This window comes from Neodiprion lecontei, chromosome 6 (assembly GCF_021901455.1).
Source record: "Neodiprion lecontei isolate iyNeoLeco1 chromosome 6, iyNeoLeco1.1, whole genome shotgun sequence".
In the NCBI taxonomy this organism is placed as follows: domain Eukaryota; kingdom Metazoa; phylum Arthropoda; class Insecta; order Hymenoptera; family Diprionidae; genus Neodiprion; species Neodiprion lecontei.
The window spans coordinates 18,798,541-18,814,977 of NC_060265.1; the positions used below are offsets into that span (position 1 = coordinate 18,798,541).

The window sequence follows — 16,437 nt, forward strand, 5'->3', positions numbered from 1 at the left end:
CACAAATGTAGCCGTCAGTTGTTTGAATTTTTGAGGTTAGACGGTTGGTCACCCTGGCAAACAGTTGATCTCGAATTGTAGCTTGCGCGCATTGAACTTTAGCAGACGACGGACCGTGCAGTCGTTAGGAATTCATTCTGTATATACATTATATATATTATATACACGCAATATTTGACGTGTAAACCATTCAAACCATTGTTTTAACCGTAATGACAATGTTTTAATAAGCGATCGACGAGTCGCAGGATAAATATGTATCATATACGCATTCACTTCGCCCAGATACCTAGCTACAATAATTGAAATGTTGACAAAAATGATGAAGGAATGAGTAGAAGAAAAAAAATGGAATAATGAATTCCTATATACGATGAGTACAAATTACAAGTATCAGAGGTTAAAAGAAAAAAAAGTTGATAACAATTTTATCGAATTAAATGAACAATCTTGTTTCGGGCAAAGACCAATCTTGCCCGGGTTGATTTCACCTGCAGCCTTTACGCAGAGCGGTCATCAGTCGCGTAACGAGATAAAAAAAAAAATGAAAATTTTTCTCGTAGAATTGATTGAAAATTCATGCCATGTTTCGATATTCTTATCTCTGTACTGACTTATAGCTTTGAATGATCAGTGATATACATATTATATTGCGTGGAAAGGATTTATCCAGAAGCCTTATTGTACGTGATGTCGATAGACCCGAATCAACGATTCCTTTCACGTTGGAAGCCGTAAAAAATACGTCACCGAAAGCACTATAGTGTATTTGGTTAATTCGGTATCGCGTTGTTGAACAAAAAATCCGGTAATTAAACAATAACAAAAGATGACAGTTTTCAAGGTATAACGACAACAAGTAAAATTGCTCATTAGAGAAGAAAAAAAAGACAACAATTATCAAGTAAAAATAATATTTCTTCTTTACGAACGGCTACAAATTTTTCGATTTTATTTATATACATATATTTTTTTTACTTTGACAGTCGATTTTCATATCATAACTTATAATGATAATAATAATAATAATATGCAGGTGGGTCATCGAAATGTCATCAAGTGTTCGACAATGCTTTCGAATTCGATTGCATATTAAACTATGAATATTATAGGTGGATTACTTGATGCAAATAATAACACGCACTTTACGTTATACATTATATACACTTATAATGTATAATTCATTAACGTTATTTTTTATACATGTCTAATATAATATAGTAATTTTGCATGTAGATTGGAGTGTATTTTTAAGCTCGGTAACTCCGTAAAATTGCCCCTTGATTTTGTTTATTTATTTTTTTTTCCTGACCGTTATTGAGTTTAATTTTTTTCTCTCTCTCGCATCTGAATTTTCGATCTTTCAACCGTCAAATGTAACATCATCACGTATTTATTTTTAGGTCGTGATATTTTACGTCGGTGTATTTTTCCAAATATATGTATAACTACCGATCACGCAGATGCAGTTTTGAAACTTGAGAGATCGCAGTGTGCGCTAACAGCAACAGATTTTTTTTTCCCGTACATAATATATATATATATATATATATACGCAGTGAAAATTTGTTGTGTTGATTACTAAAATGCATTAATCACATTGTAATCGTTGATGTATGTATACATACAAGAGCTTTGTTGTGTTTATCTGCGAGTAAGAAAGGAGAAAACAAAAAAATCACTTAGAAGATACAGTTAATATACTATAATTAACACATTGACATTTGCATTGTCTCATAATGACGATTGATTCGTTTTTTCAAATATTCTTTCCTACTCGATACGCACAACGTTGCTGAAAATCGCCGGGAAACCGTCTTGTCTACTTTTAGAAGCGTAACTAAAAAGAATAAAAATTAAAAAAAAACAAAATTAGATCGAAGTCGAGTCAACTACTTATTCATCGGTAACGAAATGTTTGACAAGGAAAAAAAAAGGGGAAAAAGAAATTCAATACGTAGAGAGCATTTTCATCTTCGAAATAGTACTTTTGACATTAATAATTCGTAGGAATTCGTTTCCAATTTTTATATCGAAACGAATACAGTAATGGCTCTTATAATTATCGTAATACGTATTATTAATAACGAATCTTGTAATTGTTTGATAATCTGGTTTACATTTTTTTGATAGACAAGACGCCTTGTCGACGTTCAAACGATTTTATACACGAGATTAATTCTATTTGTGTGAAAAAAAGACCAAAAAAAAAAAGTTCCGTAATTTTTTTTTACATTTTTTTTTTCTTCTCCATTTTGTTCAACACCCACGAATTCGGGTAATGAAAATAAAAATGGCCGTTAATCGCACACAGGTCGCCCGTAAATTGGCCATGGTTGAGGCCGATCTTGAGCGTGCCGAAGAACGTGCCGAGGCTGGAGAGTCGTAAGCATATTTCTGTCTCTCTCTATCGCTCCCAATAAAAAAAAAACAAAAAACAAAAGAAAAATAATTTTTTTCCTAATACGATTAGACGGAGAGTGTCGGTTTTCCAAAATTGTGTGCTCGCTCGCCGCGTGAAGTTTGCATTTGTTTGTCTTGGCGTTTTTCTCCAATTTGCATCATTATCGCTATATTTGTTCCCTATCATGTGTGATTTTTTTTTTTTTTTTTTTTTTCTCCCCCTAGAGATCGTTTTTTTAGTGGTACACCTGTTTTTTCCCTTTATTTTTCTTACAATCTTATTATTCGATAAGTCGTTTAATATTGTATTGTACTTTTTTCTTTCTCACAATTTTTCCCAGTTGTTTTATACGCATGACAATTTTCGAAATCGTGGATCGACCGGATGAAACTAAGTTTATTATACACTGAATTTTGTTTCATGTCTGTATTAAGTACGAGATTTATTCTCTTCTGTCTATGTCTGAAAAAATTTGATCACTACGAATTCTTCAATGTCACTCCTACGATATCGAAAATCGTCAGTGTTATTAATGGCAGACTTTTATTGTATCGTAAATACTAATGCGTTAGATATTACTTTTATTACTGTTGTAAGATTATTAATATAAGACAGAAAAATGGTCGATGAGACAGGATGGCAGAGAACGAAACCTGAAGCTGCCCCAGAGGACGACGAATTTTATTTTTTACTCACAATTAATCAGCTTTAATTTTAACTCTCTTTTTATTTATCTGCACAATGTTGAAAACTTTTTGTACAAGAAATAAAATCTCGCCATATTTTCATACTGTAAATTAACGGACCTATCGTAACTGAACGGTACGAATTGATTTGAAAAAAACTTTGCTACAATATTTGTCACTCATTTTCACTCGTTGTAAAAATCAACGTTTGCTTGCAAATTACTGAGTTTTACATGAAATTTTTCAACTTTGTTGGTTACAATTTTTGCACGACTCCTAACATTTTGTTGTGAAAAAATTACCCCCCCCACCAGCCCGTAAATCAAAAACCCCAAAAGAAGAAGAAGAAAGATTATGTTTTGTTTGGCATGACACGTGTGGCTGTTTTAATATAGGTCGCCAGGAAGCTAGTCATGATGGAACAGGATCTCGAACGTGCCGAGGAAAAGGCTGAGCTCTCCGAATCGTAAGTAGATCGTTCAGCTTGCACGAATTTAAAAGAAAAGCTTCCGTAATTACACGTCTCTCGTCTACCGTATAGGTGTACAAATTAATTATTCTTTTGCCCCTCCAAAGAAAAAAAAAAAAAAAAAAAAAAAGAAAAAAATATCTTATTTCCAAAGCGAAAGTTTCTTCAGATTTCTTATTCATGTAATCTGCGACGAACGTTTTGACGTGATATTTTCGTATATAAAATAAAAATAACGCAAACCAAGTTTTTTATCAAGATACAAGTGAGCGTTGGTCGGTTTGAATTTAATCGAAACACAGAAAAAAGAACAGCTGTAAGATATCGACAAAAATCTGATTAATAAATTGAAGTCGAAATTAATTATTTTCACTTCATACATGCTTATAATTGTTTTGAAATAGCGCAATTTTATTGGTATTCCGAATTAATTGTACTGTGCTTTCTTCCAAGTGTTTCGAGAGTCACAATAATAATAAGCGTTCAAAGATAACGTTCGATCATTACCGGAACAACGAAGATAGCTAACGATAAGTTATATTTCTACCGATTCACATTGCGTCAAACTGTTCGTTGCGATGCCGTGTGCGGATATCTGTAGGTAACATATAGATTTATTTTTATATCATCGAAGCGATAACAAGTTTAACCGATTGCCCAATTGTGAAATGTGGCCGATTTAAATTTTGCAGAAAGATCGTCGAGTTGGAAGAAGAACTTCGCGTTGTTGGTAACAACTTGAAGTCCCTCGAAGTATCCGAAGAAAAGGTAAGAGAGTCAATGTCCGATCTTACATTCGTATTCATTGTTGATAATTTAATTGAAAATATACCGCGCCGTTTTTTTTCATTATCAATATTGAACAGGAAAAGATAAAGACCGACGATTCACGTTGAACGATTCGAATAGTACCTAGTGTAATATCTTGAAATTGTTATATTTCCTTTATTTTTTTTCAACTTATCTCTCGCGATTTGTAGGCGTAGAAAGGTGATTCATTTCTTGTCGATTTCCAAGTGGTAAATGAGTCATCCGTACAACAAACGCGATTTTTACAAGCATATCCATTGTGGCTTTACAAGTATGATATAACCGTTTTCGAATCGCGTCATAGGAGAACAATTCGAGTTGTAAAATCCCGTTGATTATAATAATATGTTTGATGTTTGACGAAGGATGGTACATTAATCAATTACGATGTGTTAGGCAAACCAACGCGAGGAGGAGTACAAAAACCAGATTAAGACCTTGACGACCCGTCTAAAGGAGGTAGACTTTCGAAAGAGTGTTTTTGAATTTCTTGCCTTACAGTTTGATCGACGTTTGACATTAACCGATGCGTGCAGTGTTAACGATACACTCTCATAATCCGAATGATACGTGTCACGATATGTATATGGATAACGATGAAAGTTGGACGCTTGAGAATCGATATGGAAATTATATATCCAACCTGCTCTTCTGTGACATACATACACACACACACACATAAAAAAAGAGATGTACAGTATTGTTCTCGATATTTTCAAGCGTCTAATGTTTCTTTTTTTTTTTTTTATCAACGACGATCATACAGAAGATCTTCGGCATGTATAAGTTGATATTCTCATTTGACAAATTAACCCTAAAGTTCGTTGCGTTTGTTTTCTTTGTTTTTGGTGTGTTTTAACTAAAAAAAAAAAAAAAAAACCCAGGCGACACAGAGGGAGGAAACGTTTGAGGGACAAGTCAAGATATTGGACAGCCAACTCAAGGAGGTGAGAATCGCGGTTTATTCTTTTCAGAACTTATTCTTTATCGACTCTGTAAGGGGACGACGATGATAATGGTGGTGGTGGAAATTTCCCTTTCACCCTCTTCTGTCATTAATATTAAACTTCATTTTCACTCTTTTCTTTGATCTTATTATACTTTCGAAGTCACTCAAAAGTTAATTTTCGATATTAAATATCGTTTAAGATTGTCAATTGTTATACTACCCCCTCTATCCCCCCAATCTGTTTACAACGCAATTTTGCGCAACACGATCCGAATCAGTAAGGTAATAAAGGCTATTCCTGATGTATTGCGCGAATAATTGAATTGACCCGTCAATTTACAACTAACGTAGAATATTATGCATTTTTTTTCTTTAATTTGCCTGTGACGATTAACAATCAGTACATATATCATATATGTGATGTAAGCGTTGGATTGTTGTTGTTTTTATTATTAACAACAATTGATTTGATATTAATCGAATACCATTATGTATATATATACACGACGTTAAAAATTAGCTGCTAATCGCTGTGCAAATTCAAAAACAAATGAATGTTTAAAAAGAAATGAAAGAAAGATTGTTTTAAATGACTTGATGAAAAAGAAACCCGGAATATGTATATTTGATTCTTCGTTGACTTCTATAATTTTTAGCGTATAAACGCGTATATCGTTTCATCGTCAATTCGATTCAGTACATGCGATTAGACGATTTGACGTACATGAATTTTAACGTCGGAGCGAATATTGGCGATTCTAACGTATGTTTCACTCCCTTTTGTTTTTAATTTCACAGGCTGAGGCTCGCGCTGAATTCGCCGAGAGGTCCGTGCAAAAGTTGCAGAAGGAGGTCGACAGGCTCGAGGGTTTGTATTTATTTTTCAATAATCTCTTCGCGGTTCGTTCTTACTCAAACTTTTTCCTCCTCCTTTTACCATTTACTCTTCGCCCTATATATATATATATGTATATTTTTTTTTTCTTATAAAACATACACAGAAAATTTTAGAATCAAATCTAGATACCCGTTAATAATGGAACAACGATCTTAACTCGTTGCACTTTATGTCGTTGTTTTTTTTTTAAATTTGTAACCTCCATTCCCCCCAAGTGTACAGTTATTAAACCGTATACATCGTAACGTGTGTAATTAAATATGATGAACAAATGCATACAAGATTATGCAACGAATACGGTTTAATTTTTTCTTTCCTTCTGTTTTCCTCGCAACTGTTTGAGGATACTTTTTCGAAGCTTATGTTTGATTGCAATACCTGTTTGTAAAATCTTTCTGTGATTATGAGATTCTGTTTTTATTTTTCAATCCTCAGTTTCTAGCAGGTTCAATACTTGTTATGATTAACTGCTTACACTGAATTTGTAACTTAATAGATCTACATTTCGTTCAAGGGCATTGGCATTGGAACAGCAGCTTAGCCTCATTTTCGCACAAATAATTTTTGTCTTCTCGTTACAGAGTATTACAGATATTACAGGTGTGAAACGATTATAAAAAGAAGTACAGTTTTAGTTCTACCAATATTATGCACAAAGCTGTTGTTTCGACGACGCCCTTAAAAATTGTTTTAAAAAAATTTGTCACGCCGTTTAACGTAAAAACTTGTGTGCCGTGTGTTTAAGATAAAAACACGATAACATAACGTTTTCAGGTTTTGATATTGTACATCTAATTCACGCCAACGAACCGACATTATGGAAAAAAAAAAAAAAAAAAAAAAAACTTACAAACGATGCATTTCGAGTGTTGTCGTTGTTTTTTTAATTTGTTTGTTTGTTTGAGAATTGGTTGCAGTTAACAAATAACATTTACAGACGACCTAGTTGCCGAGAGGGAGAAAAATAAATTGCTTCAGGAGGAGATGGAGTCGACGCTGCATGACATCCAGAACATGTAGAACATGTTGCACACACATTTGTGGACAAAATTTACACACATACACATACATACACGTACACAGAGAAAAAAAAAAGAAAGAAAAAATTTAATAATAATTAAAGTAATAGAAAAACGCGCTTGTTTGGTGCACGCCTAACGTAACAACAACAATGCATATATATATATATATATGTATATATATATGCATGTATATATGTATTGAAACAAAAAGACAAAATGGAAAAAAGAAAGACAGAAGGAAATACAGTGTCCTTATATTTAAATAGGATTAGGGCCGATTTTTCGAGCAGGAGATAAGGCAGATAACGATATACGAGTATATCAAAGCAACATTTTCATCACGTGTCTCTCCCGTTTTCAATACTACGCATTCGTTATTACGTATAGTTGAACCGTTTAACTACCCTGACGCACATATTGAACCGAGTATCTTTAATCCTTCGCCTTTTTCCTGGCATATCGAATTTTCCTCATTCCATTCGCGTATTATCGCAATTGACATTCCGTTACAAAACTGTCGCATACATTCGCAAAAGATGCAAATAAATAAAGAAGATATATATTTTTATATGTATACATACGTGTATATGTGTATGTATCAGTGAGAATTCGATTCGCCTTGTCCTCTTCATTCGCAAAACCGTTTGTTTTCGTCGGTGAATATTTTATACGTAAAAGTTATACGTATAATAATAAATACATGTATATATTATATATAACAAACAGAAAGGTGAATATTCTTCGAATTATCTTTTTTTTTTTTTTTTTTCTTCCAATCTGCGTCAGCATCTCCACAATTTTACTCGCTGTATCTTTGTAGAAGAAAATGAAATTGCGAAAAGAAAAGAGACGCGCTTTAAAAACTGTATATTTTTGCCGAAATTGAAAACAGACGGTTACATCATCCGAAGACTGAGGAAGGTTCAGAAATTACGTCGTGCATTCCTCTCCTCTAATTGACAGCAATATGCATGTATAGGTATAGGAGTATATTATAAAATATAGATAATATCTTCTATATTTAGTAGCCTTTCTCTGTTGCTCCAGTATTTTCTCTTACGTCTTATTACTAAATTATCGAGCCGCGTTCACCCGTCCTTGATTCCTTTTTATTCTAATTATACACGGACCAAAAAAAAAAACAGAGAACTTCGGTTATTCGCCACGTATAGCATATGATACCTGCATCTATCGCGATTCATTAATATTTTACATTTCAACAATTCAATCATCGTTCAATTATCACGTTCGCCTGTATAAATATATATTTTCTTTGCGCGTAAGGATAGAGAGAGAGAGAGAGAGAGAGAGAGAGAGAGAGAGAGAGAGAGAGAGAGAGAGAGAGAGAGAGAAACGAAAAATAATAATAGATACTTTTCTCTGATTCTTCTTTCCCTGTCCTCGTCGTTGTTATTTTTTTTCTTCCTCCGTTTTAACTTTTTTTGTACGAAATTTTTCTTGTAATTGGATTGATATAACAATAATTTATTCGAAATAAATAGGGGAAAAAATTTGGTTTAGTTGTGAAAAATTCTATCGAATTCGTGAAATATATTATATTATTATCATGTTACACGTATATAACATTAAATAGAGATTTGGGGTCTCGCGTTTTTCGCGTACACTGGAACCACGGATAGGTATATAAATTTTCAGTGAACGCTTAAAGTTCATTCGAGATAATCTCGAGTTAAAAGTTTATCATTTATAGATGCATGGGGAAAAAAAAAAAAAAATTAAAAATAAAAATTGACAATGAAACAACAATAATAAGTGCATTATCATAAGAATTACAATAAAAATGATAATTAAATCAATAGACAAATTTTATTTATATTTACTCTTTATATTCGTGCGACAATATTCTTTTTGTACGCTTCGCGGTTATATGCATATATGTATAAACACACACACACACATATGCATGGGTACACATAATACATACGCCGAGGAGGTGTATCGATTTTTTTTCGGTTTACGAATCAAATGTTTCACACCCGTTGTTGTTGTTGTTGGTTTCCTCCTCCCTCCCCCCTTTCTTATATTATATACATGTATATACATATATCCGGCTGTGCTTCTGCTAAATCGAGAGGGAAAAGTGTAGTGAATGTTGAAGTGTTTTTTTTTTCCGTTTTGCTGTACTTACGTATAAGTTGGCATATTTTTGAATCAACTTTCACGTTAGCATTTGACTAAAAGAAACTGTTGCACGGTTCGCTAGTTACGAAACGGAGTTTCTTAATTTTTTGTTTTTCAAGAATAGATTTCCCATATCTACTCGAAAAAAATAGATATATATATATATATATAAAATACACATAAAATATATACATGTATATTTATATGCACCCGTAATCATTCCAACCTCCCTTTATCATTCCGCGACGATATAAATTCAATAAAACTGGACAATGTATTCCCTGTGTAAGTTTTTAGACATTTCACGTTGTTATTATTCATCCTTACATACACGATTGTTTTCTTTTTTTCCTATTATTGAAAATGCTGAAATCTAAAAAGAGAGTAAAGAAAAATGAATTAAAAGTAATATTATAAAAGTATAAAATGATACTTGATTTATTAGTCTATTAATTTACTTAATATTAATTCCAATGATGATAATAATAATAATAATAATAAAACTAATATTATTGTAATAATTATATTGCTATTATAATTATAAAACTGTTTATAATATATATTTTCATTTTGAAAAACCTGAGTGTGTCGTACCGTTTTTTATTTTGTTTTCTTATTACATAACTAATATGTATTTAATGTTTACTATCCTTAAGATTAGTTTGTTACACTTTATTAATTTTTTTTCCCTTATAGTGTAGTCACTACCAGTTATCGATATTGTGTAATTGCCAAGCGTTTTCTTTTTTCTTTTTTTTTTTAAATTAATTTCCTTTAACAACATTGCATGGATCGTGGCTTTTATAAAATGGATTAGAATCCACAGCCATGGCTAATAGTAAGTATTGAATTTTTATTTTTTATCACCCCGCTTTGCAATATTTGTTACATTAACGATGATTCCGTTCCGCATTCTTTGTTACGTCATTTCGTTATTCACTTGAAGAACCTCAATCACGCTATCAATGCACCATTTTTCTACCTTTCGTCGCGTTCGCTTGATTTTCAACGAAAAGTTCCTGATATATGAAATTTTCCGTTCATACCTGTAAATTGTGAAAGAAAGAAGACGACTCGTCGATTCTCCTTGTCCCAAATCACTTGTACTTGGCTTTTGAATGACTCGCTAAAAAATGCTTTGCAGACGAGATGGTGGTGGAGAAGGAGAAGTACAAAGAAATTGGAGACGGCCTGGATATGGCGTTTCAAGAACTCTACGGCGTTTGATGAGATCGGCAGCTTGAATAACGCTTCTAAATATATACATAATTTTTTTCATCATTTTTTTTTTTTTTTATTTGTTTTTTTTTTTCACGCTTTGCCTTCTAACTCACATTTAATGCGTAAGTTGTAGCGCTTCATCTATAAACCCCGCTTTCTCTCTCCCCTGATTTTCACTTTATCATTGAATATTTTTCATATATCCGTTGCACAGAAGTTTCTCTATAGTTCATATTTCACTAAATAATATTAAAACGTGCGGAGAATCTCTTTGAAATTGTTGTCGTTGTTGTTGTTACGATAATACTGAAATTAGTCGAAAATATGTGTAGCGTGTTCGAGGAATGAAAAAATGTGGTGGAAGTAAAAAAATGATTTAAAAGAGATTCTGCGACGACGTGCTTCGTTTGTAAAATGCTTTTTTTTCTTGGGGCAAATCTTGGGTTTTCGGGGGTGATGGGCCCGATTGTAAACTGTGAACAATTTCCTTGCAGACGAACTCGTCCACGAGAAGGAGAAATACAAATACATCTGCGACGACCTGGACCTCACCTTCACCGAGTTGGTCGGTTAAGCAAAACGCGCATGCAGTTATATTTGTTTCGCACCTTCGACATACAGAATTCGTCAAAACAAGAAACAAAAGAACAAAAATATCATGTATACATACACGCACACATACACCTACACAAAAACAGCAAAAAGAAAACTGTCTTACTATACGTTCAACTTACAATTACTTGTATTATTATAATATAATTATTAAAATTAATATATTATAAAGCTATGTTGTTCTAAGACGGTATCGTTATTTATTGGTTTCGTTTCAAATCTTATTTTTTCATCAGTCATATCGCTCAATTTACCCGATCACGTATCATCGTTTCTTCGCTGTATCGAAAGACAAATCTTTGAATAAACAAAAACTGTTCTTTACTTTCGAATTCCTATCAGATATGTTTATGCATTCAGCCCGGCACCGCGACGAAACGATTGCGTTCAAAAATTTTTAATGCTTTGTAATCGTTCACTTATATTTGATCACCTTTTTTCTGACATCAAAAAAACACTAATGATTACTTTTGTCTTAACAGGTTTCCACTCTTCACAACTTCACAACTCTTCTGTCTAACCAAATAATCCTGTACTGACTTCTAATTTCATGTTTTACAGCTTATCCACAGCTAAACCGGCACGTCGAAGCCATAATTTCAGATCCTTGCGATTATCCCGAAAGTCAGAATGATATTTGCAACGTTATAGATTACAAAAAAAAAAAACAGAAAAAAATAGTACCTTCAATTAATCGCGAAAATATCAACGTCGTTGTGACTTTTAGGATTATCGGAATAATATGTGATGACATTTTTTTTATCTTTCCCACTCAAGGCTAATAAATATTCCAGAAAACTCTGTGCCGTCCGTAATAACATGCATGTTGGATAAATAACAATGTTAACATTTCCATGATAAATGCTTATGCTTGTGTTCGTATATTAACAGTACTAACAAACAAAACACTAACTCTCGTACCCGCTGATTTTTTAAATTGCAGATGAACTGCTCAACGAAAGAAGCAAGTACAAGGCGATTGCCGACGAGATGGACCAAACGATTGCTGATCTGGCGGGTTATTAGTTGTTAAATGTCCGTATGAGTCGAACGATCCAGCGATTATGTAGATTGTAATTAAATACGTAATCTATGAATCCATTATCACACTGCCACATGCTGGTCGCATAATTGATTATGTACCTAATTCGCTGATCGTTGTATCTATGATGGGTATAGCTGATTCGAAACGGAGCGAGGGATGAAAAAATGGAACACATGCATCAACATTTTCAAAAAACAAAAAACAAAAATTGAACAAAAAAAGAAACATCGCGAATTAAATAAGCAAGTAAAAAGTGTTCGTGCCGATTGCGTATTATTATATAATGTGATTTCACGAGCTCTGTACCACATAATATTACGTACACAAAATTTGGGCTTGATCGGATATCGTTGATGTATATAATATTATAATATTATGGTACTGAAAATAATTGGGAATTTGAATTTTGAAATTGAAAATATTCCCCGTAATTATCGCTATAGTCTACATTGGCGGTTATTTAATTATACATCATATACGCTATTTACGAAGGTTATTTTGTGGCAAGGGCCTCAAACTGTACAGTAAATATTTTTTAAAAGTAAAACCACTCGACCCTTTTCGCAGCGTCATTGCCTTTTAGTTCCAATTACTTGTACAGGTATTCAGCTTATCTAACGAGTGTACCGGTCGAAAGCGCAAATTATTTAGGCAATAATTCGGTCAACGAAGTAAAAGTAGAAGAACATAAAAAAAAAATATATCAAGAGACATAAAAAAATGACGGGAGTGTAAGCTTAATTATATAATTATACACATACAACAGAGTACAAAATTTATATCTGTGGCGGAACGACTCAACTTTGAACCCTATTCTAATAAAAACGAAGATTGAATGCCTCGAGTCGTGACAGTCTCAATTTTATGTAATAAAATACATATATGCGCATATATATATATAATATAATATATATATATATATATATAGATAGATAGCTGCCTCGTGCTACAAGTATGATTGTTATTTGTTCGCATTGGATTTCTTTCTTCATACTTTACGAAATAAATATTGCTACGATATAAAATTAATACGCTACAGTTTGAAGTCCTTTCTGTTATTATAGTGTGGACAGACGTAATAATTGCCTTGCGAATGTGGTAGGTATGCCTGTGTTCATTAATTTTGATCATCATTTTGTGCCTAGAAGTTAGAAAGAGCATCCATGCCGCAGAATCGGTTCTCTATTAACTTTCGTAATTACTGTTATTTTCACGAAGTACCGCGGTTGAATGGACGTTGGAAAATTTGAAAAGAATTGAAGAGTGAAAATAAAAACTTGGGTCTTATTTTCAGGCCAAATCTGTCCGACAATATTTTGATTTGGTTATTCAATTTTCGATTATTTGACCTAGAATTCATCCGATCTAAAACCGTCACAATTTCGTTGTACATGTGTATTTACCACATATTAAAAACTGAAAGGTCCTCTACGTTATATTCATAAATAAACAGTAAAGAAACAATGAAAGACACGTAAAAAATCGAAATAACTGCACCATCGCTTATTAGCTTTAGCTCTTACATGCATTACATAAAAGATATATTACATAGCTTTGCCGCGCAGTTGTGAAAAGTGAATTTTTATTTTGTCGTCTTTACAGACGATCATACAATTGCACTCACGTAAACTTTGTTACACACGTCAACGCAACAGCTTTTGGATATTCGTATTTAACGTTGCAAAAACACGTCATTTTAACGCATCGTACGATATATTTAGCGATAGTGATCTATATAAGGTAAAATCATATAAATTATGTGAAAATTGTCTTCATCACCAGCTGAGAACGCCCTACTTTTTATAACGGTTTTTTATTACACGTGTGTGTAGTAATGATAATAATAATTGGAGGTGTGGTGGATTTACACGTTGATGTTGTAAACTTTGTCGGGAATTCGATGAAAGGGAAGAAGAAAATTAATACGAGCGAAAGTGAATTAGGCGTCGGACGATCGTTTGAGATTTTCAAAAGTTTGCTGCGATAAACCGGAAAGATTTGCATTGAAATTGCGATCAGAAATTGCACGCTGTACAAGCTTACGATATAGATTTTTTCGTGCAGGCTATTTCGCGAAAATAATATAGCATATATTGTATTCTGATTATTCTTAAATGATCCATTGTTCAAATTCTTGCGGCTTGTACATCTGCACGAGTCGAGGCTAGTTCGATTATACATTTGAATACTTCGATTAGTACGCGTTTCGGAAGATTCCGTCACGTTAGGCGATTGACAACCTTAGCCCACCTTTAGAATTTAACGCTTATTGTCATAATGTCGTTGCCATTGTTATTTTATCATTATTATGCTATTATTGAACTATAAACGAAGTTATTATCATCATCGTTAAATCACATGATTCTATCTCGCAAGCCTTGGCTCGTGCTAATGGTAGACGGACGTAATAATTATTCATAGTAATAAATTAAATTGAATATAAAGAAAAAAAAAAAGAAACAACTAAAAAACGTACGAGGCGTGAGCCCCGCGTCTAAAAGACGAAATATACTTTTTTCATTGACAATCTGCCCGAGTAATGATCATTTAATTAATAACCCTAATCCCTGGTCCTGTTTAATTCTTTCTGTTAAGTTCATGCTGTCGCGATTATGGCGATAGCGATTCACTTTTCTCGCAATACTTACACATTTTCTCCATAAAATGCGTTTGGGTTACTTTAGGAAGTCATTAGGAATCATAAGAAGAAATTTGGATACTTTGTGCTTGAATCGTTCGGTTAGTTTCTTGGTAAGCAATTTGCAGTGAAATTCAGTCATAGTTTTCAAATAATTGCAGTGAGTCTATTTCTTCATCAATTATTTGATTCTTGAATTTTATACTCTGCACTCCATAATTATTCAATTTAAAAGAAAAATGCGTTCTCAACTTTGTAGAAATAATTTTTTAACACTCAGCTGATCAGCCTTGTATCAGAGAATTGATTGTTTTTTATTCAAGATATCATCTTGTTAGCGAGTTGACCAAAATTTAACGCAGCTTGAAAATGAAACAGCGTTTTAGGAATCTACGCGTGAACGAATAAAAACATGTTGAATAATTACCGCCATATTGTCATGTTACGATTTGTGCAGTTTTGACGTATCTCGTACATATTTACAACAGTATAAATAAATCTCCAGCGTCTGTTTCTTCTGCTTCCTATTCTTGGGATACGTGAACTTTTTTTTTTTTTTAGTCAAGAAGACTGGGGCGTCGGTGATGTCACTACGTTGGTTATTTTTGGCCCAATTCCAGGTCCGACTTCAACTTTGATTACACTTCTTCGCGACGAGCATGCAGCCTGTATTTGCAAAATTAGAAGATGGCATGATTCGATCTACCGGAAATGCGGCGATGACGATTGATTCATGTTTCACATAACTGAAAGAGCGGTACCCAGGTCCCTTAGTTTTTCGGGAAAAGCTCGTTTGGACACCAGCGTTATTTCACACCACAAATAATCTGAAACTGTATTGGACGCGAGATTTATCGGACAATAGCGGTGTTGCTGACACGGCCCTATCGGACCCCGAACCAAAATTTGTCAGACCTGGAAAATGTAATGCTGAAGTCGGTTTTTCAAAGTTCAAAGAGAAGAATCTTTCGTGTTCGGTAATCGGTCTGAAAATGGAACTTCGGCATTACTTTCCCAAGTTGAACAATTTGGGTTTTGATCGAGCATTTAAATACAATTATTCAATCTTTGGGGCCCAATGTGGGTGTGCCCGCAAAATCGCTGGTGTCCAAAAGGGTTGGTATTGAATCGGTTTGTGTCCAACAAATCTCGTGCCCAATACAACTCTTCCGATTATTTTTGGCATCCAGTAACGTTGGTGTGGAATCGGGGTTCATCCAATTTTTTCGCTAAATTTGTTCTGCAACATCTATAAATTTCAATCCAAGCTGCAAAATGCAGTTTGTTCACATCGGTCTTGTTCTGGATAATGAGGGTATGATTTGTTCAAATTGCGGCAAGGTGGCGGCAGTATTCGCATCGTCGAGTCACTCTAGGCCTCAAGAGATTCAGAGTTATAAAATTATCCCTGAAAAATGATACAAAATACTAGTTCTATTCACGGTGTTCCAACGTCGCTAAATCCCGGTTAGAAGAAAATTCTGTAGCTGCAGAGCAGTTGATGACAGGAAATTGCATCGAAGTAGGTGTCGAATTCAACC

General features: G+C 33.6%; 1 protein-coding gene across 16 annotated transcripts in view; it reads left to right on the forward strand.

Annotated features, from left to right (window-relative positions):
• The window catches only part of LOC107226544 (tropomyosin Per a 7.0102), a 38,930-nt gene extending 25,943 nt beyond the window's left edge, over window positions 1-12,987 (forward strand). For 3 of the 16 annotated variants that reach the window (XM_046744265.1, XM_046744256.1, XM_046744269.1), the window contains 5 exons: window positions 3,486-3,556; window positions 4,252-4,327; window positions 4,766-4,828; window positions 6,117-6,186; window positions 7,154-8,988. In XM_046744265.1, coding sequence (XP_046600221.1) covers window positions 3,486-3,556; window positions 4,252-4,327; window positions 4,766-4,828; window positions 6,117-6,186; window positions 7,154-7,236 — 363 coding nt within the window. In that variant the 3' untranslated portion in view covers window positions 7,237-8,988. Of the gene's footprint in view, window positions 1-2,314; window positions 2,386-3,485; window positions 3,557-4,251; window positions 4,328-4,765; window positions 4,849-5,253; window positions 5,317-6,116; window positions 6,187-6,461; window positions 6,467-7,153; window positions 8,989-9,331; window positions 9,346-11,095; window positions 11,400-12,156 lie in introns of those variants that run through there. The other 13 variants (XM_046744266.1, XM_046744259.1, XM_046744270.1 and 10 more) reach the window with 8 other exon arrangements.
• The last annotated feature ends 3,450 nt before the right edge of the window (window positions 12,988-16,437 follow it).